The sequence below is a fragment of the Taeniopygia guttata genome, chromosome 6 (assembly GCF_048771995.1).
Source record: "Taeniopygia guttata chromosome 6, bTaeGut7.mat, whole genome shotgun sequence".
NCBI classification, from domain to species: Eukaryota; Metazoa; Chordata; class Aves; order Passeriformes; family Estrildidae; genus Taeniopygia; species Taeniopygia guttata.
Window position 1 is genome coordinate 3,606,365 of NC_133031.1, and position 17,222 is coordinate 3,623,586.

General features: G+C 45.6%; 1 protein-coding gene and 1 long non-coding RNA gene across 6 annotated transcripts in view; one reads left to right on the forward strand and one right to left on the reverse strand.

Annotated features, from left to right (window-relative positions):
• P4HA1 (prolyl 4-hydroxylase subunit alpha 1) overlaps positions 1-17,222 on the reverse strand; it is a 28,904-nt gene continuing 11,682 nt past the window's right edge. The window contains exons 7-15 of one of the 4 annotated variants that reach the window (XM_012574397.5): positions 16,414-16,604; positions 15,721-15,897; positions 11,479-11,549; positions 6,479-6,578; positions 5,404-5,457; positions 4,285-4,350; positions 3,799-3,867; positions 3,101-3,197; positions 1-2,631 (exon numbers count right to left, since the gene is read on the reverse strand). In XM_012574397.5, the coding sequence (XP_012429851.2) occupies positions 2,561-2,631; positions 3,101-3,197; positions 3,799-3,867; positions 4,285-4,350; positions 5,404-5,457; positions 6,479-6,578; positions 11,479-11,549; positions 15,721-15,897; positions 16,414-16,604 (896 nt within the window). In that variant the 3' untranslated portion in view covers positions 1-2,560. Of the gene's footprint in view, positions 2,632-3,100; positions 3,198-3,798; positions 3,868-4,284; positions 4,351-5,403; positions 5,458-5,517; positions 5,572-6,478; positions 6,579-11,478; positions 11,550-12,603; positions 12,675-15,720; positions 15,898-16,413; positions 16,605-17,222 lie in introns of all 4 variants that reach the window. The other 3 variants (XM_002191876.7, XM_012574399.5, XM_012574398.5) reach the window with 3 other exon arrangements.
• Positions 3,197-17,036, forward strand: LOC140684414 (uncharacterized). 2 transcript variants are annotated; one of them, XR_012056648.1, is made up of 2 exons: positions 3,197-5,744; positions 7,888-17,036. It is a non-coding gene; the product is annotated as an uncharacterized lncRNA (long non-coding RNA). The 2 variants fall into 2 exon arrangements; XR_012056649.1 differs by having other exon boundaries at positions 3,197-3,889.

The window sequence follows — 17,222 nt, forward strand, 5'->3', positions numbered from 1 at the left end:
TGTGGAGGATTTCTCACTGCTAATGGCAGTGGCTTTTATTTTAAGCCTATTCACTTTTTTTTTTTTTTACATTAAAAATTTTATTACAAAAGAATGTAACAGTAAGGCAGTTGTCAGTCACTGTGAGCCCAGACAGTTTTCAATCACGTTTAATACAAAACTAGATTCACACAGGAGCCACAATGGGGATCCAAAAGCCCTCTGAGAAATGATGGGATAAGGCAGAAGCAGCAGCACCAGTGTAATCCCTTACACAATCAGCATTGGATGCATGGACACCACTGCAGTGGAGGGAGAGGAAATAGGGATTGTCTGCAGTTTAAAAATCTAAGCCAACCCTGTTGTCATAATTTGGAACATTCCTGATGTGTCCCAGCAGACTGGAGATTTAATTTTGTTGTTTTTTTTTCTTTTCCCTTAAACCAAGCAAAATTTTCTACTGTCAAAAGTAGAAAAATCTTTCCTGAAGAATTATCTGTGAGTGGTTCACTGCTTTAAAAAGTTGTGCACCAGAACATTTGTACTCCCCAAGCAATGCCTGAGACTGATGCTGTTTAACACTGGAAGTACTCACTGGTATTGAGGTGAGGGAGGGAACTGCTGAGCAAAATTCCTCAACTCTGTTTTTTTTCATGCTTTGGTGACTGTTGAACAGAGATGGGACAGTAAGAGCAAATGCAGGTGTTTTCCATACCTGTTCCTGATGGCAATACAGGGATTTTGTTTTGTGCTCCTTTACTAGGTCGGACTGGCTTCCCTACAAGCATTTATGGATGCCCCAAAGGCAGTTCCCAACTGTTTCCACTGTTCACTGTCCCCTTTTACTTGCAGGAACATGGTGGGAGGTACCTGCAGCCATGGTTACTTTTCTGGAGCTTAACAAACTAAGAGATGGGAAAGAGAGACAGATGAAAAAAGTAAGAAAACTCAGGTAGGCACAAATCTTACGGGTTTGGGTTTTTTTAAATAATTACAATTTAGTGCCTGAAGATCAGCTCTGCTAATGCAGCTCTGGGGTGAATTTATTTAGATCAGCTCCTGCTCTTGGTAAATGAGCAGTACAGATGTGAGGTGGGACTGTGCAGACTTTGTGTTCTCACGTTATGGATGGACCTTGTTTTCCAGCTGCCAAAAGCCAGGCAAAATTCAGGAAGGTGCAGGGCTAAGGAGGGGCAGTTCTGTGGGCCCCACTGCTACCAGGCTCAGTAGAAATGTAACAATTCTTTTCCCAGCAAAGACCTTTTAAAGTATCTTCTGAAAGTATGCAGTTCCTCCAACTATAGTACCTTAAACTGCATTCCCAGTAATCCAGAGGTATTTCTAGCACATTTAGTAATTGATTTTGTATGTTTTGGCTCAACTGTCAAGATTTTATTGAGGCAGAAAATCTAATTAACCAAAATTGGAATTTTTCCCTTGGTAAAGACTTCAGGCTTGACCCCTAAATCAGTAAAATCATCATCATCCAGAAAATTCGACTGTTTAGGTAGAGGCAGGTGCAGCTTCCTTTGATTTTTGTCCTCATGCTAGTCAGATTATTTGGATATTTTGCAAAAAATCCTGCTGTGGAAGGGAAAGGATTCAGGAAAGTGAGCCTGCATCATAAAAAGGTTCAGGACTATAAATAGGCTGAGAATTTCTCCTGAAACCTCGAGAGCTGGGAGGAGAATGAGGGCAGGGAGCATTCTGTGAGGACTCTGTGTTACCTCAGCACCTGAAGTCTCAGAACCAATTTGAAATTCCAGTGTCCTAAGGCACGACAATTTTGATTAACAAAGATGGGAACATCCCCATCCCTGCTGCCCAAGGAGCAGAGGGAAGAGCTGGCTGCCAGGACAGAACAAAAGCAGCATTTGTTCATGTGGACAAACATTGCAGAAGAGGAGGGGAGATGGGCTGTGGGCGTTCCCAGGCTGCTCTGACACTGTGCAAGCATCCTGCCTCTGCCTGTGGAACTGCTGGCTCATGTGGTCAAGATTAAGAGCCAAATTCTCCACCCAGGCTGAGAAGGAAGACAAGTTTAAAAAAATGGAGCTTTTGTGGAAGTGGAAAACCAGGCTAAAACATGCTGAGAACCTGTTTTCCAGAGATAAAAAAACAAAGCATGCCTGCAGTGGTCAGGCACTCTTGGAAAGCAGAGAGTCAAGTGTCTGGGAATCGAGGAAAGGAATGGGTTTAATTCTGCATTCCTTAGAGCCCTCCCACACAATCATCCTGCCCTAAGCCTGGCAGGTGTGAGGAGGACTCCAGACAACCCCTGGCTGCCTGCACTGTTCAGAGGGATGATGGTGACAGGAACACCACACACAACACCACTGTAAGTTGTGGCCCTCATCTGTATTTTGTCCTTTTTTTTTTTTTTTTTCCAGTAACACTTGTCAACCTCAGTATTTTCTGTTGATAAACCTTGGTGGGGATTTGGAGGGAACCAAAAGCACGTTTGTCCTGTCCACAGCTGAGCTGGGCGGGGTGAACCTGTAGTGGAGTGTTTGTTAGTCAGTTGTAAACTGGCAGGTGTGTGCATTTCCCACACCCTGAGTACTCAGGAGCCCAGGCTGCCTCATTCCAGCTCCGATAACGTGCACGGCCGGCGGAACTCCTGCCCCCGCTCGTGGAGCCACTTATTGGAGACTGCAAAGACACAAAGGCATTGGGTCACTGCACATGGCCAGCTCCTCCTCTGGTTAAGTACAGGATTATCTTAATTTTCTAAAGGGTTTTAATCACAGAATGATTTGGGTTGAAAGGGGCCTTAAAAGACTCTCTCATTCCAACCCCCACTGCCACACACAAATCTGTGAGGTTAGATCCAACCAACCACCAAAAACCCTTCCAGTATGGCAGCAAAGCTACAAAAACTCTTAAAGTAGACATAGCTGCAAAAAGTCTTAAAGTGGATATAGTATTAATTTCCTTTATACACATAATAAAATATGCTACTATATAGAATATATTTAACATATGGAGAGATATAAGGTAGATAAAGTAAATTAAATATATTTCTTTACAAATAATGTAATTTCTGGAGTCCAAAGGAAAAATAAAGCCAAGCCACCCCCCCCCCAGCAGAGCCCAGACTCAGGTCAGGGCAGGTACTCACCCCATTTATTTCCCACTAGCACTGGGCAGGCTGCATGTCGCGTGCTGTAATCGCCTTCTCCACTCGGGAAGAGATTGTACCAGAACACAGCTGTTCCCTGGGAATGGCAGGGAACACTCACCCTTAGTGTGTGCTCTGTACAACACACACTAAGGCAAAGGCAGGTGCATTTGTGTTTCAGAGCCTCCTTTAAAACTGAAGGCTCTTCTCTGTCTTCTATCATGTGTTTCCTCAGGAATAAGTCTCCTGTGACTTATTGTATGTCTATATACTTGGCTCTTAATTTTTTTTTTTTTTTGTAAATCCTAAGCCAGTTTCATTCAACTCCTGACCAGTGTTAAGAAAGCCAAGATTATTTACTAAAGCTGAGCAGCAGGCCAGTAAAGGCAAGCCTTGCTTGAAGGAAAAAACTGACAGGAGAATTTCCTACAGATGCCTCAAGACTCAATCAACTCACAGATTTGAGTATATTTAATATGTGTTTTGGAGTATTTAAATGTTTTGCATTTGCATCCACACATGGACTGTCAGGGCCCTTGGAATCAGCAGCACAGCTCCAGTTGCTGCACTTAAGGAAAATCATAGCACTGTTATGACAGCACAGAGGTGCTTACAATTATTTTAAAGGTTCATTTTCAAGCTCTGTTTTTGGGTAGGTGGGGAGGAGTGGATTTATCTGCTGGCTCAGTCCTGCTCACCTTTCTCGGCCAAACGCTGGCTCCCACTTCAGGGAAGACCGTGGCTCCCCCTGCTGACACATCACTCATCTGAACAGGTGGGGAAGGACAGGTGAGTTCAGGCTGACAAAATCTCACTTTTTAGTAAAAATGAAATTTAATTTTGACATAAATCCCCTAAGAAGGCCAAACCCCCTCTGTTCTCAGTGCAGTCCCAGCCTTGTCCCTCCCACTCGAGTGTTAAGGCAGTGAACATGCTGTAAACACAATAACAGGCAGGCAAATAATTTAAGCTAATGCTCAAATTTGGGGGAAAAATCCTCCTTAAAACACATGGAAGAGCCACAAAATCTGGGTAACCCCCCCCCCCCCCATATGTATTAACACAAAGTTAGTGGCTGCTTCACTTGCAAGTCCCTTCAGTAAAAAAGAATGAAAGAAAAACAGAATTACATCATTCCATGGTATAGAATATGCAGTGACAGATGGCAGAAACGTATCACTTACATAGAACAACCAAGTAGCAATTCTGTTGCCTGTTCCCAATTCTTTAAAAGCATCTGGCTCATCTTTCTGTGAACAAAAGCAGGCAGATTCCATCAGATTCTTTTTGGTTGCCGAGAGCAGCCGGTGACACACAGCTGCTGAGCCAGCAGCACAGAACAGACTCATGCAGAAGAATTAATCCAACCCCTCGATTTGGAAGGAGGGGAGGAATGCAATAGGAGTGAATCTATCAATTTAAATAAACCAGGCACTTTGAAATTCTGTAGGACAGGGAGGGAGGGCATTAAGCCCAGATTTCTAATGGGTAACAACAACTGTGCTGTCTGAGGCTGAGGCTATAAATCCTCCTCACAGCAAACTGAATTATTTAATTACCTCATCCCCCTTGTCCTTGGCAGCAGCCAGGGCAGCTCTCAGACCCAGGGTCAGCTGGGACACCTCCCTGCCACACTCCACTCTGGATTCCAGCTGGGAAGCAGGGAGGAAGCCTCAGTGACCAACCAGGCAACTAAGAGGTGTCCAGCACTCGACTTGCAAGAATGAACCCCCCATTTTGAGGAGTTTTGATACCAATTTCTGTCACACCTCTGTTTTTAAACCCACCCCCTGTGACCACAGTTTGTGTGCATTGAAATTCCAGCAACTGTTACTCCTGGGAACCTAGTGTTTCCAAACAAAACCTGTTAATTGCTTGCAATGCCTTGGAGCAGGTGCTTACAGAGCAGAGATCCTGATTCAGAGTTGGTGGCTGGGATTGGCAGGGTTAAGGTTAATCTGAAGGGGTTAAACCACACAGAATTATGCCCAGTAAATAACCAACTGAATTTCAGCAGTCTGCAATTTAAGATGGAATAAAACAGGTGGGGAATTTAAATCCAATTAAAAAATTAAGGACAGTGAGATAAGACTTTTTGCAGTTGTCAGGAGTCTGCTGGCACTCAGTTTACAGGTAGCAACCTCCACAGGTTCAGCTGGTGGTTTAGAGGGCTTTCTCCACGGACATGGATTAGGAAAGTGGAAGAGCTACAAAATTTAATACACATTGAAGAACAGAGAGTGTGCCCCAGCCCAGAGGCCCAGGCTTCACCGGGTCTAGCTCTCCTCCAGCTCTTTACTTGCCCGTGCAAAGTCAAAGTGGGGCTCATACTGTCCTCCCACTCCATAATTTGCCACCTGAAAAAGAGAAACACAGCGCTTGTGAAGAAGAAAGAGTGAAGACAAAACAGGACTTACCCTTCCAAAATCAAAATGAGGCTCATACTGGCCTCCTACGCCGTAGTTGGCTACCTACAGTGGAAGGAGAAGCACAGGATCTAGTAAATCAGTCTTTACCCAGGCAAGAGTTTGACTGTCAGCTACAGCCTTTGCAGAGATAAAATTTAAACACCAAGCCCCAGGAAATGTCAAGCCTCTGTCAGCAGCAGGAGCACATCCAAGAATGGCACTCTAGGATGCTCCAGGTAAGGAATCTGGTGCTTCCCAGGTCAGAAAAGCATTTTTCTTCTACAGAAAACTTTTCAGACTCTCTCCAAAACAGTGTGATGGTGCTTTTACATCATCAGATTGATACCACTTTTTGACCTGAATTTGACTGTGTCAATAAAGAGGGTTCCCTGTCCTTCTTGCCAATTAGTTATAAAAAAATAACGTCAGTTTTCCACCAGATCCTTGGCCATTTTATCACCAGGAACCTTGACATAGTGGCAAGGAGCACAGCAGGTTTCAGAAGTACTTTGTGGGTGTCCTGCTTTCTAGGTACTCATGCTCTCCTCACAGTCAGGGAGGCAGCTGCTCATTTAAAGGCCTCAAACAAACAAAAGCACTTCTAAATTACAGTTTACTCAGGTTACACATACAGCCAGTGTTTCCCACATCCCAGGGACATCAGACACACTGGTGGCCTTCCCTGAGTTAAAAGTTTAACTGCCTCCAACAGCAGTAAGATTTGACCCTGTGGCCATGAAACTCAGTTTATTTGTCTAAATAAAAAGGAATTACACATCCAGAGTTTCAGTTATCACTGTTTCCTTCCAGCCCCAAAAAGCCATTTCACAGTTAACAGCTGCTCTGCAAAGACAACCTTTTCTCCCCCTCTGTAAATAAATGAGATTTTTATAGCCACTTCACCTGAGCAAGCACAAGAGGTGCTGAAATGCTGACTGGCATCCAGCACCAAGGCCATGGTGCCACTTACCTGCAGCTCCTCTGCTGTGGAGACATCCAGCCCTGTCAGGTCCTGGATCCTGGTGTTGATGCGGGACACCACCGGGCTCTCGTACCCCGACAGCCACGCGCTGGGGGGGGACAGTTAGTGACACTGACAGCAACAGGCAGCAACACTTGCAGGTACTTGGAATGGGGGGTTGGTTTTTAGGACTTCTCAAGGATTTGGTGGCATGACCAGAAGTATTTCCAGGGTGTTACAAAGCCCTGAATTTAATGAACGTATTTCCTAAAAAGACCAATCCAGCAGGGGTTTAATGGAGCTCTTGTAACCAAGGGCCTGAATTCCCACACTGGGCTGAAGGAAGTGTTACAAACAGTGCTTCAAGCTGTTTCTTTAAACCAGACACACACAGTTTTGCTCATATCCCACTCCCAACAGCTCATTCATCCCCTGGGGTGATGCATTTTGAAGCAAGGTTTGGGACAGGAGCAGGTGAATTGCTGTGTTTGTCTGAGCAGCTGGAACTCTGCTGCCCCAAATGTCACACACTTCCAGGCCAGCTCTCTGGGAGCTGCCCTTCCTCATCACTTATCCCTGCAGTGCTACTAAAAATCATTCTGCAAACAATCAAATAATGCATTAAATTGGACAACTGCTATTAGAACAGCCTATTACAAATCTGGTATTTAGCACATGCTTCAGGCACACAATGATTTGTATAAAGGGGGGGAAACCCAAACTAACCTCACCCTTTTTTTCTAATGCGGAAGGTCAGCCTCAGTTCCAAAGGCATCTTTCAGAATGTTTGCCTCCTACTGTGTATTAGAGTTTTTCCACATCTGCTCACCTGATGCCTGTTTCTGTTGCTGCTTCATTCATCCCATGCCAGCCACTGCAACTTCATTTTATCCTGGCAGCCCATTGCACTAATATTGATGTGATAATATTGGTGATTTGGGGCTTGTTTTCCTCCTTTTTTTTTTTTTTTTTTTGGCAGGAAAATAGAGATGGCTATTGCTACCTTTTTTTCCTAGCAGCTGACTCAACTTTTGGGCTCAGCAGTGCTTCCTGCCACAGAAATCCCTGTGCCCAGAGCCCAGCTGGAAACTATAATCAGCAGCATCCACGTATTTTTACTCAAATCAGTCTTCACATCTATACTAAATTAAGTTTTTCTTTTGAGTTGCATTTAAAAAAAAAAACATAAATCCCCAAATGCTTTGCCTGGGAGGAACAGTAGCATGACACATGACACAAGGCACTGACACAGGTTACAGAATCTCTACAGGCATTGTTTTTAAATTACAAATGAACTATGAGATAAAAGAAATCAGATTTCTCATGACAGACATGCACGAACACATCCCCTGACCCATCCACTGCTGAACACTTGTTAGTACAAGGAAATGTTACAACACAACCTGCTTTGCTTTCAGGTGGCAGAAGAATGCTAAGACATGGATATGAAGCATTCACCAAACAAAAAATCCCTAAAAGCAGCCATGCTACAGAGCCATAGTGACCAGGTAATGCTCACAAGCAGCCCTAACCTCACATTTAAGGCACAAGAAGAGCCCCAACACACCCAGCAGCTTCAGTGTAGGCTCGCTCTACCTCTATCCAGTCTGTTAATAAAGGAAAAAAACCCAAAGAAAGAAAAACCCAAGCATTCTTGCTCTGTTGGTTATTTAAAGTGGCAATGAATGCTTCACCAGGGAGAATACTGCAGCCTTTCAGGAAGGGGGAGTACTGTATGTATTTTAAAAATCAAATTAACTGCCTCCACATACAAAGAAAGCCTATGAAAGGTGGAGTAACAGGGAATTGAAACCATATTCCAAGTGCCAGCCTGTCTGCTGGGTGCTGAGCAAAACCACAGGGAGGCCTGGAGTGCTGCAGTTACAGGGGGATTTAACCCTGGAGGTGTCATGCAGGCTGCAGCCATGGCTTTTGCCTGGCCACAGAATATTCCAGTTGTCCCACATTCCCTCCTCTGCTGCTGTCCCAGCTTGGTCCCTTGCTGATAAAAGTCTCTGCCTCATTCAGAACTATTTCTTCACACAAATCGGCTTTTTTTGCGGCCCTTGTCTAACAAAAAAAGAGAAAGATTCCCCTGACCAGTGGTGCAGGAGATGCAGCATTAACAGCCCTAAACATGCTCAGCAGTTTTCTTTTGATATTTACATACTTCCAGGTTCATTGCATTCTGTCCTATTTTTGACCAGCTGCCACCTCTGAGTCTGTGATGGGCCCTAACAAAAAAGGGACAATTCCTGGGAAGCCACAGGCAGGGCAGTTCAAGATACCAAATCCTTCTGTAACTGAATCAGTGGTATTTCCTTAATAACCACCCTATAACCCCCTAGTTCCCTGACCACACAAGTTTGGTGCTTTGCTGACCTACTTGGCTTTGTAAAAAGCCATCCCTGAACTGTTATAAAAAATTTAACTTCCATTAGCATGCTGAATTCACACTGGGGGGCTTTTAACATCTTTTACATGCATTACAAAGAGTCAGGAATAATCATATTGACTCATGGAATCAGGATGTGGCTTCATTGTGAGGAACCTTAAAGCTCATCCCATTGCATCCCCTGCCATGGGCAGGGACACCTTCCCCTATCCCAGGATGCTCCAAGCCTTCTCCAGCCTGGCCTTGGACACTGCCAGGGATGGGGCAGCCACAAAATGTCCCATATTCCTCCTTCTTATAAATCTGCATGAGGCACCTCAGAGATTTTTTTTAATGGCACGATGCTCCTACACAGAAATAATTTAAAGACTGAGCAGTACATTAAGGAAAAACCAGACAATTCTCTGGAGCTACTGAACACACAAGAGCACATCCACCCCACCCCCCCCAGATCTCATCTCCTCAGCTGCACTGGTCAGTCTAGGAGAAGATACTGCATCCCAACACTACTTCTGTAAGTCACTGGCCACAAAATGCTGGTGTTGGTGTTTAAAAGCCTTCTAAGCCACACTTGGTGTGCAGAAAAGTACCAGCAGAGACACAACAGGGAGCGAGTAAAAAGCCCAGCCTGGTATTTCTGAAGTGGAAACTTTTAGCATTACATGCTGCAAGCTGTGGCTGCCTGCTGGGAGGAGAGAGAAGGGGGAAAAGGGAGTTTTTATCTGTAAAAGCAGTGTGTGAGTGGGTGGGTTTATCCTGGTGCTGCACACACTGGCAAGGTGCCTCCCTTCACAGAGCTGCCACGTCCCACCACGGGAACAGTAGCTCTCTCAGAGACAGGAATGCTGTAATTTAGGAGGGCATGTGCTGGGAAGGAATGTTTGGAGGGGGAAAGCAGTCATGTATTAAAAAAATGAAGTGAGCATTTTTTGGTTTTCAGGAGCAATGATTCATCTGGAATCTGAACCCGCTCAAGCAGCTCCAAGGGAAAGATGTTTCTGGCAGTGCAGGAGAGCAGCAGGAACAGCACAGGCCCTCCAAATCAGGCTGGTGGGGGTGGCTTCTGCCTCCTACTCCAGATCTAGGTGTCAAGTTCTCTTGGGAAGTCCAGATCCATCGTGCAAATCTGCACATGGAGGAAAGCAAAGGCAAGGGGAAGCAGGAGAAGGGCAGCCCTGCTGCACATCTCAAGGCTAGTCCTACCCTCAAAAAATGGCCTTCCCCAACTTGTTGGATGTGTCTCTACAATTTTAATTCCAGTTTCCAGTGAGATACTGAATACTTAGCTCAGTAAAATCTGATTTAATTCTGAGAGTTCTTTGGGTACATTGGAAGGAAGTCCCACATTTTTGAGCACCAAACCTCATTAAGAATTTAAGGGTCACATTCCCCAGGCTCTATCCTGGTTTTTTTAATAGGCCTTTAATGCTGGGTGGTGCCTTGTACTATTTTTTCCTGACTGTGGCATCTGCACTACCTCAGGGAATAACACTTCCTACTAATGAAAAATCACAACTCAAAATAAAAAGTTATTTCACTAAGCCTCATCTATTTAAATAGGGACCAATTATGCATCCCAATTTCCATCAGTAATCTGGTCACCTTCTCCAATTCCCATCATTAGCACATCAAGTTTGACATGAGGGGATGTTACTCAGTAAATACTCCAGAGCTGTCTGGCACAGAGGACAAAGCCCACAAGTGAATAAATTAAACCTTCCAAATACACAGTGACAAATAACCAAGACAGGTAAGACATGGACACACTTGAACATTAAAAACAAGAAATAAAAATTAAATAAAACACATGTCCAATGGAAAGATGAATGCTCCTAAAGTCCCTCTGTAAGGGCTGTTTTAAGGAGTGAACACATAGGAGCTTCCCAGACAATTTCCAGGGGACTCCCACTAGCTGTGTGCCAATGAGCACACAGACCCATGTGCTGCAAAGGTGTGAGGCATAAAAAAAAATGCTTTCAACTTGCCACTAGAGTGGCCTTAAGGACCTTGGCTCCAGTGGTTTTCCAGTTTTCCTGAGACTTATCATCATTCCTGAATCAATCACCTTCTGGTGAGCCCATATTTGGAAGCACTTTAACCTTTCTGAAGAAATTCACAGCTAAATAAAAGCCCTTCAGCTCCAGACCATTCCAAGTTCAAAGCAGCTGAAAGAACACTGAGTTTCTATTAGGGCAGCAACTACCTTCCACCATTCCAACATGGAAATCCCTTTAAATCATCCCCTAGCTTTAATGGGCAGTGCTCCCAGGAATCACAGCAGCTCCCAGCTCTGAGCAAGCCTGGGCACTGGAGCTGAGGAGAGCCAGGGAGGTGCCTCATTGCACCAGTGCCAGCAGAGCCCACGTTTAGTACGTTAGTCACAGCACACAAGCCATGCTCAGCCAGAGGGGGCACTTCCACTTTGGAATGCCACCACTGACACCCAATCCCTACTTCAGCAGACCCCATGCTTCGTTAGATGACAGCTCAGCTTGCTTAGGCCGCTCTCTTTGAAAGAAAGGCTGAAGAATAAGGAAAGTTACACAGAATCCCTGCGCTGAAGCAGCACAGCCCCAGGACACACTTCCTCAGACAAGGAATCCCCTCCCCTTACCTCTTAGAGACTCTGTAATGTGCTGTGGTCAGTTTCCCAGTCTCAGGGTCATGAACAGTAGCACGGCTCAGCTACAAAAAGAGAAAGGACAAGGCTTACCCACCTTGCAGGCTGCTTTTTGGCCAAGCCCCAGGTGTTTGAAAGGGTTCCGATTGGTCCGGATGCGATGCTCGCATATTAGCAATGGTTGGAAGGGCAACACAAGCTGCAGCTGCCATGTCCAAATCATAACAAATTGGTTGGAATAATTTGGTTAGATTGTCCTTTCACTTTTTTCCTCCCTTTATTATTTTTCCTTTTTTTTTTTTTTTTTTTCCTTTTGTTTAAAATCAAGGCTTTCTACAAGTAATTTATGATGCTGAGTTTCCCACACAATTCCTCCTCACCCAGAAGCTTTAACTCCTCCCAGAATTTTGGCTCAGTGCTGATGGCCTGTGCAGCCAATCTTTAATTACCATGGCTAAAACCAAGGGAGGGCAAGGAGGGGCAGGTGGTTTCTTTCAGATCCAGCCAATTTTGGAAAGCATTGGCTAAATTCAGCTCTTGTAGTACTTAATGGACAAGCTGAAAAGAACCAGGAGCCCAGTGGAAGTGAGCCTATGTTCTGCCAGGTTTGTGTCAGGCAGGAGGTAAAGGAGCTCAGCTGGGAGTGTGGGATTATCCTGGACAAGGAGATGTGTGTCTGTGTGCACAGCAAGGACCTGAAGCATTTCTTACACCCATTAAAGCACTCTGAGGTCTGCTTCATTTTCCAAAGAAAGGGAGGACGATTCTTGGTTGCGAGAAGGAGCAATGGGAAAGGAATGTATAAATTAAAAACAAAAAACAGATTTTACTCAAGTTTTTGTGGCATATTGTATTTCTCACACTGACTGCAGAGACTTGCTTGAGAAAACAGACTTGAGAAGGCGACCAAAAAGGAAAGAACAAATCAAAACACGCCCCCAGAACTTCCAGCTGAAGGAAAAGACTGAGAAACTCAGCAGCAACAGCCTGTTACAGATCTGCAGGGAATCACAAGGTAGACTGCAAGCTGTCTCTTCAGCCCACCTCTTGTTTCCTCAGAATGAGCAGGACGTACACACTCATGACAGGCCCAAAACCTCTGGCATAGAGCTCTCTTACCTTTTGCTAATTCTGTAATGTGCCGTCTCCAAGGCTCCCGTTATGGGGTTTGAAATGGTGGCTCGCCTCAGCTGTGAAGCGAACCATCAGAAGTTGCATTACAAGCACAATCTGCATCCCAGCAATCCGACCATTCAGAAGCCTGGCCAGGGGACAACGCCACCGCCCCGGCACCGCTGCCCTGCTCTGGCTGCCACTGAGGCTGCAGGGCTACGGGGAACGAGGGGAGGCTCCAGCTTTACTAAAAGAAAGGTTGATTGGTTTTTTTTAAGGTTTTCCGTGTTTGTATGTTTCCATGGCTGTAGCGAGAACAGTTGTCTGAATAAAGCAAACTACAGCAGCTTGAGTTTCTTTTGTAGTGAAATGCTCTGGGAGCAGCACAATGGTGTGGCATGTGGACAACACTGCCCTGCCCCTTCACAAGGATTTTGACAGGTAAATTGAATCCAGGCAGTACCAGGAGCCAAAGGTGAATAAACCATTTCTTTTTGGTCCTTTCCTGTACCAAAAGCAGCACTGAGCTCCCACAAACTTCTGCTTCTCCCATGGTTACATTTACATGGAGTGGGAACTCCTGGCTCAAAGCTTTCCCTCTGCTGTGCTCTATTTACTTCATGCCTTCCCCATCTGTGTTAATATTCCAACTCAGAGCCTTACATGTGCCCTTCAGCTTGGTTCATGTACTACCAGACACTCTCCATCACTCATAACTGGAAAAGCTGAGATGCAGAACCCAAATTTTGCAAAAGGCACAATGTCATGCCAACTCCAAACAATCAGAAGCATTTCTCCACTGTTAAAATCAACTAAACAAGCCAAGGCCTCTCCATACCTACTGACAAGAAAAGATACTGGGAGCTCCCAGTATGCTCTCTCCTCTGATGCAGATACATAAAAAACCAAGGCACAAACTACAATTCCAGTGAAACTCCAGAGCTGAATAATGAGGCTTCATCCTGCCAGCAGGGCAGAAGGCTGGGCACAGATCAGCCAGCACTCTCCTCCCAGAGGATGGCAGCATCCCGAGCAGCAGGAAGCAGGAGATGACCTTCAGGTCTCCAAAAACAAAATCCTTTTGCTGCTGAGCCGTGCAAGGCCTCAGCCACAGGGAATATGGGAACAGTAACTGCATACAGATGCTCCTGCCATAAAGGTCTCCAAGTCTTTGCCATGAGCTGAGTGTTTGACAGGAAAACAGCGACCTCAGCAAGTCCAGAGCTTACAGTCACACATTTACAATTTTCTACTCTGTAAAGTAGTGGTCTGGTCACAGTCCACAGGTGTGGAACACATCACGCTGGAGCAAAGGAGCTCCAACGCCTCCAGAGCAGCAATGGGGGCTCTGATTTTCAGCCCTGCAGCAAAGCTGTCTGCCAGGGCAGCAGGAGGAGGTGTCTCACAGATGGAGGGAAAAGCTTGCACTTCTTGCTTACAGTTCAGAACATTACCTCAGAATCCTCAGAATAGAATCACAGAATCACTGAGGTTGGAGAAGACCTCCAAGATAATCAACTCCAGCCTCTGATCCCTGCCCACCTTGCCACCCAGCCCGGAGCACTGAGTGTCACATCCAGCCATTCCTTGGGCACCTCCAGGGACGGTAACTTGCCAAAGCCTGACAGACTCTTCAGTGAAGAGATTCTTCCCAATGTCCAAGCCCTCAGGCTCAGGGAGCTTTAAGACCCCCTTCAAGCTCTCTGGTAGGCCAAGGACAGCCTCACTGCCCAGGTGCCCATTTACAACCACACCTCTTAGCCAAGCCAAGGGCTTCTCCTGCACTGAATGCTCTTATTCCCCCAGTCTCCATCTGCTCAGCTCATCCTGGACAAAAAGCCATTTAAGCCAAAAGCAAAGGAAAAAAGCAGGAAAATCACATTTCTATGAGTTTAAGTCTTATTTTAGAATTGATGAAAAAATAAATTAATTTAATCAACTACATCTTCAGTGTACATTTGTAGATGCCGAGTTGCACCAACTGGATACAGAAGGCAACCCCATCAGTTTGCTGTTTTCTCAGACAGTGGAGCTGCCCTGGATTATTCCTCACTGAGAAACAAGAACCTGTGTATCCAGTGTCTCAGACAGGGTTGATGAGCCACCATCATCAATAAGAAGCCAAAATGCACCAACTATGTCTGGACCTCTTAAAGCTCTTGCATCTGCAGGCAGCTTCCAAGCCTGGAGACAGCGATGGTCTCAGGGTTTAGCTTTTATATGTTTCTGATTCTGTGCTGCTTTAGTGTGTGGGTCTGAGCTTCACATTAAGGCACGGTGAGCTCTCTTCACAGAGTAAGGAGACAAAACATTTCCTTCTCTAGCTGGGCACCAAGGACAAATGATCCAAATCTCAGGCCCAAGAGCAGAAACAACATGGGCTGAAGAGAGAAAAACAAGCAGGATGGGACTGCCTGGGCTAAAGCTGGAATTGGACAATGAACTCCAATACGCAAATGGAGCAGAACTGATCAAAGTGAGAGACCCCGTGAGTGCTCGTGCATTTTGGGACCATTTTGGTTCATCTTGGGTGCAGCCCTGGCTGGGCTCTTGTGCTGTGCAAGGTGGATCCATGGAGGCCTTTTAATAAATCCCTACTTTATTCTTTAACTCTGTCTCATCTCTGTTTTAGACCAGCCTTGACAAGGCATCAACAGAAGCCAGTCATATACCAAAACGGAGAATATAACCATTCTTTCTTGTCTATACAATAAGGTGGCATTCCAGGACCAGAGGAATGGCTGCCTTTCCCTTCCAGACTTAAAAAGGAAAGAAACACAAGTAGAAAAGCAACAAGTCAGGAACACTCCAGTCCACCCTCGCTGCTTTATGTTTGTTCTCTGTTGGAGAACATTCTCCTCCTCATCCGAACCAGCTGAAATTGTGTCTGCTGGGAGAGCCTGACACTCCTGCACTGTTGTGACCTGCCTCCAGTCATCACAGAGAATTCCCAGCTTTTCCCAGCTTCCTGCAAGGGGTGCCACCAAGAGCTGCAAGGCGAGGCATGCAAGGTGTGAGCTCACTGCACGCACCACTGCGCTCCAGAGGAGACAGCCACTCACACTCACACCGAGTACACGAGGAATTGCAGATTCCAGAGGCAAGGAAGGGTAAGGCATTTACCCTGGGCTTTGCCAGCTCCTTCACGGTCTCGATCTCTTCATCAGAGATGATGTCCAGGAAGCGAACGATCCGGGGCTTGTCCCACTCGTCCTCCTGCTTGACAGGGCCCAGGATGTATCTGGGGTTCCTGTTCCCGTCGTAGTAGCGGCAGAAAAGCCTCTTCTGTCTGCGGGGAGTCTGGGAGGGAGGCACAGCAGGGGACAGTCAGAGAACTGCCACAGGACATTGGTATCTCCAAGGGCAGAACACGTCCTGGGCACACAAACAATTCACCCTCCCCACCTCCTTATGTGACAGGTTAAAGAGATGATTTCAGTTTGAGAAGTCAGCGCTGCCTGCACTTAATGTTACTGTGCAATACTTCAGCAAGCATTACTTTACACAATACTGCTAAGATAATTTCATCACTAAAAAAACCACCCCTATTTAATTCTGTCTGTAACTCCGGACTTCCAGCATCCTTATTCAATTAATTACACTGATGGAGCACATCCAAGACAGCCAGCAGTGCCTGGGGCAGCATTGCTTTCTGTTTACTGAACAGGCCAAAGGGGGAAGAAATCCAACACGTGATCCTCAGCTCTGCACACTCATCCAGCTGCTTACTCTAACAGCTTCCTTACTTGCACACCACACACAAATTCCTGACATTGTTTGGTTTCAAACATTTGAGAACAGTCTACTCCACTTTACCATTTTGAGCCCCTCCCCACGGCACAGCATTTCGTACTTCCTTCTCTCAGGCAGGTAATCCTTTTTCTTAACCTCAGTTTCCTTCTCCTGCTGCTCTTCTGAATCCGTGCTGGACTTGTTTGCTTCTTTTTCTTTAGCCATGATGTATTCAAAGTATTTCATGTTCCCATTTGCTCTTTGATGTTCAGGATCTATGGACAGAGAAGCAGACAGGGATCACTGGCAGGGTTCCAGCCCCTGAGGAATCATCCAGAAGTGGTTATTCATAGAAAGCAAAAGGAAACAGATGCACACGACTGCTTCTCCAACCCTCACTGCACACAGGGGTCCCAGCACTGAGGAAAAGGGTTTGGCCACTCCAGCCCATCTCACTACAGAGGGAGAGACAAGGGAATGGGACAGAGAGAGAGCTGGCACAGCACGACTGCCTGGAAACTTGAAACTACCCTGGTGGGATTTAGGATTTCTGGTGACAAAGCTTTTTAACTTACAGAATTTGCTTCCGTTCTTTAGTAAGTGGCTTTTGCTATGTTAGGGTTAGTTCTGAGCTTCCCAGAACATCTGTTACACAGTCAGTCAGTGGAGTATTTACAGAAGAATAAATGCTTTCATTTTTCATGAAACAGACTTATCTCACTGTCCTGTATTCTGTATTTCTTGTTTTTACAAGTGTTTCATCTTCAGCATGCTGAATTTGTTTTGAATCATCTGCAGAGATTTCAGTATCGCCATTTTAGTTTCAATTTAATTTTGGTTTTGCCTCTACCTAGGGAAGCAATCTCAACCCAGGAAAGCAAAATGTAGAGAGA